The 15,805-nt window shown below is 31.9% G+C and overlaps 1 protein-coding gene across 33 annotated transcripts in view; it reads left to right on the top strand.

Moving 5' to 3' along the window:
• The window catches only part of RIMS2 (regulating synaptic membrane exocytosis 2), a 597,279-nt gene that overhangs the window by 290,541 nt on the left and 290,933 nt on the right, over window positions 1-15,805 (top strand). For all 33 annotated transcript variants that reach the window (XM_023517386.1, XM_023517366.1, XM_023517393.1 and 30 more), the window contains one exon: window positions 8,959-9,884. In XM_023517386.1, coding sequence (XP_023373154.1) covers window positions 8,959-9,884 — 926 coding nt within the window. The remainder of the gene's footprint in view (window positions 1-8,958; window positions 9,885-15,805) is intronic.

Raw genomic sequence — 15,805 nt, 5'->3', positions numbered from 1 at the left:
CAAAAATACATTACTGGGACTGGATCAAACTAAAAAGCTTCTGCATAGCCAAGAACACAGTAAGTAAAGCAAACAGACAGCCCTCAGAATGGGAAAAGATATTTGCAGGTTATGTCTCTGACAAAGGTTTAATAACCAGAATCCACAGAGAACTCAAACATATTAGCAAGAAAAGAACAAGTGATCCCATCTCCAGGTGGGCAAGGGACTTGAATAGAAACTTCTCTGAAGGAGACAGGCGCATGGCCTGTAGACATATGAAAAAATGCTCACCATCCTTAATCATCAGAGAAATGCAAATCAAAACTACTTTGAGGTATCATCTAAGTCCATTAAGATTAGCCCACATCACAAAATCCCAAAACTAGAGATGTTGGTGTGGATGTGGAGAAAAGGGAACACTTCTATACTGTTGGTGGGAATGCAAACTAATACGTTCCTTCTAAAAATAAGATACTTTCTATTACCACAAATACTGGTATAATGAAGGTCCCACATTTAAATAAGATTGTTGTTGTTTTTATTTTTTTAATTCCTTTAAATACTACTGTGTGATTTGGTTATTATGAATTCTCTTTCAGGAAAAATTTTGTTTAGCAAGTACTTTTTTTGTACCACCATTCTCTAAAAGTATTTAATTCAGGCAGATTAGTGGGAGGCTAAATTGATAGAGCTGTAGCTGTTTTTCAAAGATTCTATTAGTAATTGAGAAAGTGTTTTGTTTTTTTTTTTTAAGCTCATCACCCCTCCTTATTTTAAGCAATGTAGTTTTCTCTATATCTCTGTATCTCTGAAAAAAGTCACTTAAATTCTCAGTGACAGATACAAAACAACAAAACAGTTCAGTAGTTGGGAGAATTAAAAGACTGATACTCTTGAGACTTATGCATTGAATGCATATCTTTTGCTAGTTGTATTTTTGGTAATTTCTGAATTTTTATTTTTTGTGAGTTTTGGCTAAATACTATTACGCTTGTATCATAGATAGCTGTGTAATTAGGCAAATAAAATTTACTTTCAATATAGTCTAAAAATGTCATGTTTATGTATCTTTACTTATTTAGTAAATATTTATTGAGTACCTCTGTGTGCCTGGCATAAAGTGACGAAAATGGAATAAAGTGATGAAAATGCTGATCTCTGCCTGCAAAATTTAAATGCTTGCCTATGGGGGAAAAAAAACTAAACATAACAAATAAATCTTAAGTTAGAAGGTGATGTATTAAGAAAAAGATAAAAATATGCAGCAGGTGAAGGAGATTGGAATTGAGAGTGCCAGAGGACTCAGAAGGAGACTGAAGTATGAAATAGAGTGGTGATGGCAGGACTCATTGGTACAGTGATATTTGAAAGTAGACTTGGAGAAGGTCTCTAGTGAGTAGAATACTAGATGATGTCACTACTGTTAACTTGGAAGAACAGCATTCCAGGCAAAGGAGCTGCTAAAACAGTGGTCTCAAGGTGAGAGCATACAGGTTAGGAGCCAGTGTGGCTGGATCTGAAGGAACAAGGAGCAAGCAGTAGGAGAGGACACCAGAGAGTAACAGCTGCCAGATCTCATAGGCCTTATAGGGAATTTGGTCTTCATCATAAGCAAAATAGGGAGTTAACTGGAGGTTTTCAAGCTTATTAGTGACACAGTCTGACTTATATTTTGCAGCTATGTTGTTACTGGGCTGTAGAGTGGTAGGGTAGAAGCAGGAAGACAAACTGGGAAACTTTTCTGATATAATTCATGTGAGAAATTATGGTGACTCTGATAGGTTTGTTCCAGTGAAGATGGTGAGAAGTGTCTGGACTTTAGTATATTTTGATGGTAGATCTAACAACATTTCCTCATGGATTGGATGAGAAACTGGAAGGAAAGAATTGCCATTAACTAAAATAATCCTGCTTCTATTTAAATTTACGTATCTGTATTTCCCATATTTTAAAATGATACAAGATTCTTTTTTTCCAAGAAGGAAATACAAACTTAAGGTAAAAATTAAATATACCTATGTTTGGTTTGCAGATAAGAAGCACCTGCACCTGGTTTTTTTGGTATATACTTCTAGATGTGTTTGTTTCCTTTTTTAGGAAGAGATTCTTCTCTCTGAATTACCTTGGTTTTAGGCCTCCTAACCAAAATCTGTAAGTTGTCTCTTTGGAGCAAATAGAAAAAGAAAGAAAGAATGGAATTGGAGTTTAATAAAGGAACTACAATACTAAAAGACTATAAAGGTTACAAACACTTTTATTGATGGATATAAAAGGTAGTTATTGACTAACTTACACTTTTTTCCTCTTATATTTAACCTGTCTTACTCATTTTACTTCTTAATATTGGTCTCAATGAATCTTTCCTCACTTAAGTTTGTATAATAAGGCAACCATAGACTCAGGTGGAACATACCTTAAGTCTAAAAGGTGTGGGAGATAAAATTATTATAAGTTTATCTTCTAGTTATAGAATGGTTTTCTATTTTTGTGTTTATTCTTGATGTGGCAGTTTTGGAAGAGATGGCGGGGAGAAAGAAATGACACAATGGGTTACTATAGGGAAGTGTCAATTATACACCATTTCCTAGAGATTTACATATTTAGGGGCTTCATCTTTCAAGTATCAAAGGTATTGTCATGACTAAAATAAAAATTAATTTAAAATTACATCTAATTTATAGGTTTTTTTATTATTTTGTCCTTCTTCAGTAAATGGATACTAAATGGATACAATTATTCTCATGAACCCTTTTTAGGCCCCAATTTGGGTCCTCACGAATTTGAATGCATAGGAAGTAAAGGTAAAGAGTTAAAAGTGGAGAAAATAGTCCTAAAAAGACAGTGAACATTCTGGAGAGGGAAATTGGCGCTGTAGAAAGATCAGTGGAGAGTGAAGTGAAAACAGTAATGGCATTAGCGGTGATATGAATGAAAGTCTGGGGTGGACCTAGAAACAAGGAGAATGGTAGAGAAAGGCAGTGGCAGCAGCATCAGTTGGAGGAACAACACCAAGAAAATTCACTGAGGTGGTAAAAGTGAATAATCAAAAGAAAAAAGGAAGAAGCTTTGTAATTATGTCATCAATTGTGATGTAGTTTCTGAAATTTTCTGTTTCAGCTTGAAAGAATTAAAATAATCTGTGGAAAAAGTTGTTTGTTTGTTTGTTTGTTTTCCAGTTTAATATCAACCAAGGAGAGTCTAAGTGGTTGAATTTTTGGTTTTATATGCCTATGAAGATGAATTATTTTGAATTTTTATTGTTGTTCTCTTTAATGATCTACAGGTCTTTGTTAGGGATCTCAGAGGTAAAAAATTATTTTCTTTGTTCCCACTTCACCCACAATCTCTTTAAGACCTATACATAATTCTAGAAGAAAATTCTGCAGATGGATAGTGCACAAATGGTTGAATGGTGCAACCACATATTCCTAGGCCCTCATTTGATATTTGGGAAACCAAAAAGCACAGTATTTTACATCTCCCTACTCTTCAAACAATGGCTTTTTATCATTTAAATGTAATTCTGAGAGATGTAATGTTAACATATAGAGAATTAGCTTTTGATAGGAAGGAATCTGTGGTGTTACTCTTTTTTTTCTTTTCTTTTCTTTTTTTTTGAATTGATGGAGGCATTTTAATGTTAAGTGATGAAGTGAAGAAAGCTTGATTTACACTTGGTGTCTAACTGACTTCTTAGTTCATGGGGCACATTAATTTTTAATCAAATTTCTACAGAAACTGCTGCTTCTGAACCTTTAGGGAAGCATTATATTTTTAGTAAAGATTAAGAAACTTGTTACTGAGTAATTGAAAAGAAGTTACAGAATATGCCTGTTAAGCCATCACGATACATTTTACGGCGAAAGCTGAGCAGCACAATTATCAATAACAAACAGTGAATTCTGTTATTTTAGAAATACTGTAATTCATATAGAATAATGTTATTTCTGAATTTCTAAATCTGCCAGTTTTAAGTATAGTGCCTAGAAATGCCTTGGATGTAGGTTGCATTTGGTGTTCAGTATTGTGAGGCACTAATCAGCTAAGTACCATAATCCTCCTTACAGAGTACATTCTTACTTGACCCGGAGCTATATACAGCTACATAGTAACAGCATTAAAGAATAACCTTTTCCTTGACAGGTCCATCACTAGAGGATTTTATGACTTCATCCTTGAATGAGAGTTGTTTTGTTATAACTTTTTAGTAATTGAGTTTGAAATAAAATAATTGTAAACAAGTAGAGACTTTCAAATCATCTGATTAAGGATGGCTCCTATGATTTTGCCAGGGCTAGAAGGATTAAATGAAAGCACTGCCTGGCACAATATTGATGTATTTTTGTCAACATGATGCTTCATGCTCGACAGATGTGCATTGGTTGAACAAAAGGTAAAGCAATAAAATATATTAAATATTGTGATATAGAAAAACGTTTATCTATTTTATGACTTTTGATAAATATAAATAGTTTAATTTCTTAAAAGCTTTTTGTAGCAATTTTAGAAATGGAACCTATAGATTTCATGTTTTATAGGATAATATACATTTGTTAAATTCATAATTTATGTTTGAACAGCTTCTAATTTTAGAATTTGCTTGCATTGTTATGTTTATTTTTTTGTTAGTATTGTATAATTGTATTAATGAAATATTATGTTAGTTTATTTAGCTGTATCCATGCTTTATAAGGTTTTAAAAAGATGGACTTTTATTAGATTATTTATTCTTTAAATGTCTTTGTATCCTTTTGTTTTTAAAATGACAATTTTTAATGATCTCTATTAATAGATTATAGGTGAGAGTTTTTTAATACATGTAATGCTTAATTCTAATAATACAAAATTTGATTTTGTTGAAATTAGTAACCTTCAAATTCTTACTCTGTTTCATTATACTTCTTAAAAATTGCATTTGTCTTCATTTGAGTTAAAAATATGTAAATATTACAACTTAGGTTTCCATGTAATCTTTCAAATGTTTTCAAATGTTTACTGGATTGTATTTTCAAATATTGATGATTATATTATAGTATATACAATCAGTATTATCACCACATGTGATGTTAAAAATTGTAATATTAATATGCAAATTAGGATAAAAACACGATGAATTAGTATGTAAGCTGAGAGTATCTTTGGGAAATTAAGTGATTTTATTTAATTGGGGAAAGAAAAAACTTCTTATTTGTTGTTTTCTCTTCAGTCTGACTAATTTTTGGATTTGGAATTTTAGAAAGTCTAATTGGTAGGGTTTCTTACTCAAACTATTACATCTAGTCAGAATAACATTTATGGTGGAGCACCAGGTGTATTATGCAGCTAGAATATTTGGAAACAGATTGAATAGTCCACATGACAAAAAAATGATAAGCCATGAATAGAAATGCATTTAGGTGCATTTAGGATGTTTAAAGTATGATTTTCTGTAAACTGGTTCCTTTTAAAAGCATTATAGTATGGTGAAAGAGAAAATAATTGTAACAATCTATGTTTCAATAAAGAGAAAAAAGATAAAGAGATATTAGGTAAATATGTAGTATAGATTGACTATAGATATATACTGGTATTGTTATATCCAAAATAGGGATTAGTAGGATACATTGGAGTAAAAATTAAATGACTATATAAAGTTGCAAATACATTTTGTTCTAAAGAAAGGCATAATTTTAGATTTCCCCTCTTAATTCTTAGAATCTTTATAAGATTAAGTGAAATATAAAATCCTTGAATGAATTGTGCCATTCTTTTGAATTATAACTGATGGGTTAAGTACCGTCAAGTGCTTTATGATTCCCTAGAGAAGTTTACAAATTACTATTAAATTCTTTCACCTATTAAATGTTTTCCACTTGATAATAATAAATGATAAGCCTGTTTACAATGGCCAGTAGTGAAAATATGGACCAGACATAGTAATTAAATTTTCATATATTTTCTTCAGTTCCTATAACAAATATAATATCTAAGAAATATAGAAGTTTTAAAATTTAAATGAGAATGTATATGAAATAATTCCCAATATAGTTGGTAGAAATTATTTTGACAGATATTTTAATATTTTGGAGTAATTGGCATCAGAGTTTTCATTTTTTGCTAAGAGTATTGTTAGAAGGAAATCTTGCCTTTCTTCTGTCATAGCTTGAATAAACTATAAGGTACTGCACCTAATAGTGTATTTTTAAAAACCTAAGTCCATGTAAAATAACAGTGACAATAGTCGTTCCAATTTCAGATTATAGCTACTGTTCTATTTTTACTCAAATCCAGTACAAATCAGCATCTACAGTATGATTCACATGCTTCAGACAAATTTCATAATCTCTGGAACAAAGTGATTGTAGGATTTAATATTGAATTCAATTTTTCTAAGGTATGAATTTTAAAAAGCACTTAGATGGCTTACTAGGAACTAATTATTACTAGCCTTTATTTTGGAACTGAATTCTATAATAGGAAACAAACATTCTTGTTTATCAGTACAATAGAATATAATCCTGTTATAAGATTTACTATATTCAACTTTATTTATACTCTACTTTTACTGGTCTGTCAAGAATTCTTATTCCTGAGGATAGGAATGAAGCATTCCTTTTCTTTTCTCCTATTTCTATACTGTAATACTCAGTTTGATGTTAAATATATTACTGGAAGTCCTTAATGCTTTAAGCTTTCATTTAGGCATATTAACTTGAAATTGTGGTATCAATATTATAAGATCATGTCTCTAAGAAATTGAAGAGGGTATTACATTCATTTAGCTTCTTAAGAATAAGGATCATGTCTTATTAATTTCTATATTCCTAGTCTATATTGTAGGATGTGGTATTTAGTTCTTACCCAATACATGGTTTTTTTTAATATCAGTTAATGTGTATACTTTATGTCTCATTTTAAAGCACAGACCAAATGGTTTTATAGGTTCAAGTAACTGGCTAATATCGAAAGTGGGACTGAGAAATGCAGATACCTTAACTCTAGAGTTCTTTTTATGATACGATTCTAGAAAATTTTTTCCTTAGTCATATGTATAAAAATAATGACAAAAGTAAAATAATGATGCATGATACACACACACATACAGGATGTTGTTTTTGATTGTAAATTTTAAACTGTACAAGCCTATGATTTTATGTAAGAATTGTAACATAAAAGATTTGTCACTTAAGTGCTGTTTTATATATAAATGTAAATGCTAAACCCCCCACATCTTTGTACTTAATTATTAAACATGTGTAAAACCAAAGACCAGGCTTCTCAAAATGAAGTTAAGCTACTGTGAAACTCAACAATCTTTGGAAATTTGCTACCAGTTATCTCAGCTGCCTATGGCATCAGGGTGGCCAGTTAATAGGCGCTTGTTCAGGAGCCTCTACAGGCTAAGATCAGCAGCACTAACTTCCTTGACTTTCATTCTTTTAGCCTGTTCAAGAGTTGTGTAGCTTCTGATTCCTGTATTAAAACTCCTTCTACCTAGAAAACCTAGGGTGACTTCTATTTTTATTGGTGAACTCTAATTGTTACATTGGCAGACATGTATTCCAGAAATGAAGGGAAAGGGATTCAGTGACACATGGGAGACTTTAGAGAAGAATGATGATTTTGCTGAGCTGTACCATTCCACTCTATTCTTTCTATGCTTTTGCTTTAGGAAGACACATACACAAACACACACATACATACCCACATATGTGTATATACATGAAGGGTGTCAAAAATGTGTACACATTTTAAGAAAGAAAATCTGTATTAAAATTGTAATACTCAAAGCACACTGATAGTGAAAAATGAATACAAGTCACATTGACCACTTCTTATAATTGCAGAAGTCAAACGTTACAAATGTAATAATTTTTCCTTCTTAAAATGTGTATACTTTTTTTTTTGGCATTGTGTGTATTCTAACAAATTCAGTACTAAGCTATCAAATCTTGATCATCTTTCATTCTCATTGACCCTAGGCTTTCATTATCTCCTGTTCATGTCTGGGCAAAATTCCCATAGCAGCTATTTAAAATCTTTCTATTCTCTTCAGGATTCCAATCCTGTTGGTTCTCATGACTAGTAGTTCACTTTATCGGAGCTCATTCCAGAGAAGAAGACAGTGTGAATATTTTGTTAACAAAGCATTATGAGTGATTGCAAGGTTCACTAGGTTATTCAAGTGTTAGAAGGGTAGGTCAAAAACTTGATAAGTAATTTTCTCCTCTGAGACTGCAAAGAAGTCATGTGAAGACTGAGGAGTCATGTGAAGATTGAGTAGAAAAGTACCACCAAGCTGCCCTTACTCTTAATGAAGGTGGAATAAAAATAGCAACTGTTTCTGACTTCTAGGATTTTTGTAATAAATAAATTATTGTTGGTATTTATTTATAGTGCTTATCTCAAGTTTGATCAGTAAAAAAGGGTTGGTGACATAATGACAAAACAACAATTTAGATGAACCAATAAGACTGATCTAGGGAGATGATGAATGAAAACTAATTTTTAAAAAAGGCAGCACTTAGTTTTAGGCAGAAAGTATTCAACTCTTAAGCCAAGTCAGTTTGACTTTGTTACTTTTTCAAGTAACTTTCATATCAGGGTGTCAGGAATAGAGCAGATGATAAGAGGTATATTTCTAAGCTACTGAGTAATAGATGGAGGATAGCACTGTGTAACAAACCAAGCAAAAATATTAGAATAAAGACTATTTACGGCAGCTGAATTGGCAGCAGAATATGATGTTGATTATCTGATTTCAGAGAATAAAATATTCTTTGTATAGTGTTTCAGACATTTAATAACAGTGAAAGTACCTTTTAAGTTACTTATTTGAACTGAATAAAATGAATATTATTAAAACTAAAATGAATTCCTTTAAACAAATGCAAAAAGAAACATTTGAATTCATCCATCAACCTGCCAGCAAATCAGTGAAATGTAAAATTGTTAAATTTTTTTCTTACTCATTGTTCTTTTCCTTTTGATACTTAGGAAAAGGAGTCCATCAGTATCCAGAGATCAAAATAGAAGATACGACCAACAGGAAGAAAGAGAGGAATATTCACAGTATGCTACTTCAGATAGCGCAATGCCTAGATCTCCATCAGATTATGCTGATAGGCGATCTCAACGTGAACCTCAGTTTTATGAAGATTCTGATCATTTAAATTATAGGGACTCCAACAGGAGAAGTCATAGGCATTCCAAAGAATATATTGTAGATGATGAGGATGTGGAAAGCAGAAATGAATATGAGAGACAAAAGAGAGAGGAAGACTACCAGACACGCTACCGAAGTGATCCAAATTTGGCCCGTTATCCAGTCAAGCCACAACCCTATGAAGAGCAAATGCGAATGCATGCTGAAGTGTCCCGAGCACGGCATGAGAGAAGGCATAGTGATGTTTCTTTGGCAAATGCAGAACTGGAAGATTCCAGGATTTCTATGTTAAGAATGGACCGACCATCAAGGCAAAGATCTATATCTGAACGTAGAGCTGCCATGGAAAATCAGCGATCTTATTCAATGGAAAGAACTCGAGAGGCTCAGGGACCAAGTCCTTACCCACAAAGGACCACAAACCATAGTCCTCCTACCCCCCGTAGGAGTCCAATACCCATTGACAGAGCAGACATGAGGCGTACTGACTCACTAAGGAAACAGCACCACTTGGATCCCAGCTCTGCTGTAAGGAAAACAAAACGAGAAAAAATGGAAGCAATGTTAAGGAATGACTCTCTCAGTTCAGACCAGTCAGAGTCAGTGAGACCTCCACCACCAAAGCCTCATAAATCGAAGAAGGGAGGTAAAATGCGTCAGCTTTCATTGAGTAGTTCAGAGGAGGAATTGGCTTCCACACCTGAATATACAAGTTGTGATGATGTTGAGATTGAAAGTGAGAGTGTAAGTGAAAAAGGTAAGTTCTCTAATCACTCATTTTGCTATAATAGATTAGTTAGAGCTTTTGTTTTGTTGTTTTTCTTCTGTTTTTCTGGATTGTATTTCTGAGTAAACATTTAAAAGAGACATATTGCTACCTTTACTTTTAAAATCTTTAATGGTGTTGATCATGTAAAGAAAATTTCAAGTTATGAAAAGTATCCTCCGTTTTTCATGTATAAGAAAAGTCTATTGATTTTTAAAAATTGCTTTGCTTTGGAACGTTTTCTTGTATTATTTGATGGCGTATTTTTGAAATATCTATTAGCTATGGTTTTAAAAATAACATTTATTTTTTATAGCTCTTATAAAAGCAGTAATATGTTTACTTTACAACATCTGAAAAATTCCTCAAAGGTTGAAGAATGAAATAGGAGTTATTTGTGATTCTTTCACTGAAATATAACCATTGTTAACTTTTTCTTGTGTTTTCTTTCTTTTTCTTCTATGTGTGTATAGTCCACAGATTTGTAAAATTGGTATCATGCTGTGTATAATTTTGTATCCTTATTTTTTTCAGTTGATATCATTTCATAACTCTTTTTAGGCCATTAGATATTCTTTAGAAATAGCTGCACTAATGTTGTATCTTAAGAGTATAACACAAACTAAATACTTCTTTATTTGGGGCATTGTGGTCACTTCCAATTGGTAATATAAATAATATTATAATGGTTATCTACATACACAATTAGTACTTATGCCTCTGTGTATTTTACAAATATATATTTGTACTTTGAATTCTTTTAAGCTTTAATTCAGATTACCCACTTGATTCCCAGAAAGGTTGTAACATGTTTTATTCCTGTTAGATGTGCTTAAGCATTTGATCTCGATATATCAAAACTTTGCCAACTGAATAGGCCACAGAAGTACTATCACTTTGTCATGTTAATCTTTTTTTTTTTAATTGAATGGTAACTATGTACATTAATGCACTTCTGGGGTACAGTGTGAGGTTTTCACATGCAATCTGAACTACTTCCATCAAACTGGTCAACACAGCCTTCATGTCATTTTCTCAGTTATTGTTTTAAAACGTTCACATTCTACTCTTAGAAAGATTCACTTGTACCCCTATAAGATAAACCTCAGAAGTGATCCCTCCAAACCCTGTCATGTTAATCTTAATTTGATTGTGAAATTGAATATCTTGTATGTTTATTGACATTTTACATCTTCTGGAAATTATCTGTTCATTGCTATTACTTCTGCCTACCTTCCTTTGGGCAGTAGTTTTTAGTCTTATTGATTTATAAGAGCTTTTATATATATTTAGGATTTTACCCCATTTATCTCATTTTGAAGTTTATCTACTAATTTTCTTTGATTATTTGGAAATATCAGATTTAACCTTTGTATCTTTGGAGATTTTTTAAAAAAAATTACTTCCTCCTTATAAATTCCTTATTTATTCCCAATCAGTTCAATATTTGACTTTATATTTTCTTATTTTTCTTGCTTACTTTTTTTAACCACTGATATTGGTGACCTTGACAAGAGCACTTTTAGTAGAGTGATGGGTTTTAAGTCTGAGGTAGGTTCAAGAAAAAAATGAAAAAATGGAAGGGAATAATTAGAAATAATAAGTATAGTAAATTCTTTTGGGAACTTTTACTGTATAGATAAACAAAAAGAATGGATTGGTAGCTATAGAACAAGTTCTTTTTTTTTTTTTTTTTTTTTTAAGATGGTGGGTGACAAGCCAGGGTATCTGTGTTTATCTGAAAATGATCTTATAGAGTGGGAAAATCTGGGACACAGGAGAGAGATGGGATTGTTTTTCTCTTATCCTTCTATTGTTCTTAAGTAATGAAAGGTGAGATTTAGTGAATTTGTGAGTGCGATAACCTGTAGTAGAAGCATGGATGGTTTGTTTATAATAATAACACAGAAAGCAGAATATACACATGTGAGTACAGGTGCTTGTATGTTGATAAATTGGTGAGTTCTGAAAATGGTGGTTTGTCTCATCATATTATTTCTGTTTTCTGGAAGTGGAAATGATAACAGGGCCATTATCTGAAATCAAGATTGGGAAAGTTAGAATTGTATGGTTAGGGAAAATGTTAAATGCTTATCTCATGGAGTGGGAAAGGTAATGAACTAATGGAATGTAGCAATTGTAGTGAAGAGCTACAGTAAGAGGTGATTTGGGATTGCTAGTTATACATTTTAATGGAGACTAGTTAGTGTAGTTTTATGTTTTTCTCTAGGCATAGTCAGCTAACTGGGTGAAAACATTGAGTAGATGGAAAACTCAATTTTGCCATTATCTGGGGTTTTCCAGGTGAATATCAAGAAAAGACAGAGGGAAAAGGAATTAAAAATATTTATAAATATGTGATTTTAATGATAAGCCATGGAATTTAAACTGTGTATAGAAAGAAATAAGGAAGACTTAAAAGAAGTGAGGAAAAGCAAAACAAGACAAACCCCCCAAACCCCAGAATGGTAATAGGTGCTATGGGTAGTAAATCTCAGTATGTTAGAAGAATTATTTAAATTAGGATCCTATAGGGAATGAGCTTCTTAATTACCTTTCTTTACTATTAGATAATAACCTCCTTGAAGGTAGGGATCTGTTTTTAGTCTTCACAGTATAATCCCAGCAATTAGCCTGGAACATGGTGGGCTATCAACAAATATATGAATGAATAAATGGATAAATGTATGTAACAATGAATAAGTTGAATGATTAAAAGACATTTTAAAATTTCTTTTTGCTCTAATTTTGCATGATTTTGATCAGTTATATCTTAGCTTAAGAAAATTCTTTTACTTTGATTGTAAAGCTCAGTATGCATTGAATAATACTGATTAAAACATATGAAAGAACTATTAGGGAAAAGAAATTAGAACCATATAGGAACAAAACTTGTTAATAAGTAGATTTCACACATTCTTATGAAAGCATATTCTCATGGACCTACTTATGATTGTAAGAGATTCGGGTTAAATCAGTTTAGATTAAATTAACATCTTCAGATTACTAGGAGGAATATTTATTAAACCAAGTGATAATTTTTTTTTTTTTTAAAGAACAAAGTCTCTGTCATCCAGCTGGAGTACAGTGGCATAATCATGTCTCGCTGTAATTTTGAACTCCTGGGCTCAAGTGATCCTCCTGCCTCAGCCTCCTCAGTAGCTAGGACTACAGGCTTGTTCCACTGTGTCTGCCTAAATTTTAAAAAAATTTTTTTTATGAAGATGTGGTGTGGTTATGTTGCCCAGGTTGATTTCAAACTCCTGGCCTCAAACAATCCTATCCTGTGTTGTGGTGACCTCCCAAAGAGCTGAGATTACAAACATGAACTTCTGTGGTCAGCCCCCATGTTATGAATTTGCTAATGGTATTAGATTAATTTTATTTTTAGCCATTTTTTTGTGGCTCCTTAAAATTGTTTAATATCCATTGCAAGGTACTTAATTACTAAAATAATTACTTTTTATTTTTATTGCAGTTTTTGGCCAGGGCTGGGTTTGAACCCACCATCTTTGGTATATGGGGCCAGTGCCCTACTCCTTTGAGCCACAGGTGCCACCCAATAATTACTTTTAATATCACACATTAAAGACTATTCACATTATGTAACCTTTGAATTACTGCAAATATGTAGGATAATAGTTGAATTTAGCTTTAGCATAGGATTTAAGAATGTGGATTTTAGAGACAGACTAAGCAGGTTTTTAATCCTGGCTCTATTTGATCCTAGTGATGTGACCATGGACAAATTATTTTAGTTTACTTTCTTTGCTAAGTTTACTTTCTTTGCTTGTACAATTGATACGTTATCTAGCTTAAATGGTTTTTGTGAGAGTTAAGTAAGATCATATAGAATGTATATTCTAGTTACTAGAAATTACCCCAAAACTTAGTGTCATAAAACATTTTTCTGTTAAATAAAAACTTTATTTATTTGCTTTATTTACTTATTATAATGTTAAAATATCCTCATGGTACCTGTAATCAGGTACTTCTCTTCATGTGATTTCTGAAGCAAAACAGCTTCAGAGAAATAGATTTCTTATACATTGTTCATAGCTCCCAAGACATCTGTCCTGAGAGAGTCAAGAAGAAACTGCTATTCTTTAACCATATGCTCAGAAGACAAAACTGTATTACTTTCACTACATTTTATTGGTTCGAGATCTTCCAAGGTTCAATATAAAAACCCACTTCTCAGCAGAGGGAGTGTCTTTTAACATTATATGCAGAGCATGTGATGGGATATGTAATGGTATAGTCATCTTTGGCAATCACAGCCTAACCTGGTGTTTATCCCAGTCCTTAGCAGAAAGTAAGTAAGTAGTCAATAAATGTCATTATTGTTTTATAGAAACTGAAACAGAGGCTCAATTCAAGATTATTACCCTAGGGTGATAGTGAGTTCATAATAGGTTACAATGTATATGTATTCAGTCAGCCATTTAGTTTTAATCATATTGTATATGTATTAGAAGAATGGGATCTTTGCAAAATAATTTACTTCATAAAATGATTAGATTACTGTTATAAGCCAATTTAGGACAAGGTAGATTCTGATTATTGTCTTCTGATTCCTAATGCTCCTTGAGTGGCTTCCATGAGCGAAATACAGTATTCTATTAAATCTAAGACACATTTTTTCCTGTTTCGTCATTTATGAAATTAGGATGAATCTTATAATTAATAGCATCTTGTAGTTATGATGGGCAGTATTTTATTTTTCTCTTTTGATAATACATAGAACAGTGTTGTTTCACATTTGATGGAATTAGTTATGTGAATTGATAATAAAAATCAACAATTCCCAAACGTTGTTTATAGTGTGATATGTAAGTCACACTGAGATCATATTATTTCTGTAGTGATATAGGCTGTTCATAATTTTTTGTAGTAGCTTTTACTTCTTTTCTTTGCTTTTAAGTATAGTCATGCAACATATAACAAGGTTTCAGTCAATATTGGACTGTATATGATGGTGGCCCTATAAGGTGATAATGGATCTGAAAAATTCCTATCACTTAATCATGTCATAGTTTTGCATAATATTATAGCACTATAGCATTATCCAAGTGTTTGTGGTCATGCTGGCATAAACAAACATAACTTTGCTGTCAGTCTTATAAAAGTATAGCACATATACTTATCTACTACATAATACTTGGTAATGATTATAAATGCTTTATTATTGGTTTATGTAGTTACTATACTTTCTATTGTTATTTTGGAGTATACTTCTACTTATAAAAAAATAGCTAACTGTAAAACAGCCTGAAGCAGGTCCTTTAGGAAGTATTCCAGAAGAAGGCATTGTTATCATAGGAGATGACAGCTCCTTGTTAGTTTTGTCTCTGAAGACTTTCCAGTGAGACAAGATGTGGAAGTGGAAGACAGTGAGTGATATTGATAATCCTGACCCTTTGTAGGCCTCAGCTAATGTGTATATTTGTGTCTTAGCTTTAACAAAAAAATGTAAAAAGTAAAACAAATTTAAGATGAGTTTAAAATAGAAAAATACTTGTAGAGTAAGACTATAAAGAAATAAAATATTTTTGTATAGCTGTACAACATTTGTATTTTAATCTAAGTATTATTATAAAAGAGTCAAGTAGTTAAAAATTGCAAAGTTATAAAGGAAAAAATGTTATAGTAAGCTAAAGTCAATTTATTATTGAAAACAAATTATTGTAAGTTTAGTGTAGCATAAGTATACAGTATTTATAAAATCTACAATAGTATACAAAGATGTCCTGGTTCTTCACATTTACTCATCCCTCACACAGAATAATTTCCAGTCCTTCAAGCTCCATTCATGGTAAGTGCCCTATACACTGTACCATTTTAATATTTTATACTGTATTTTTACTGTACCTTTTCTATATTTATTTATTTATTTATTTTTTTTTTTTTTT

This window comes from Otolemur garnettii, unplaced genomic scaffold (assembly GCF_000181295.1).
Source record: "Otolemur garnettii isolate 467f Iridium unplaced genomic scaffold, OtoGar3 scaffold00004, whole genome shotgun sequence".
In the NCBI taxonomy this organism is placed as follows: Eukaryota; Metazoa; Chordata; class Mammalia; order Primates; family Galagidae; genus Otolemur; species Otolemur garnettii.
This window is presented reverse-complemented; position numbering and strand designations above follow the sequence as displayed.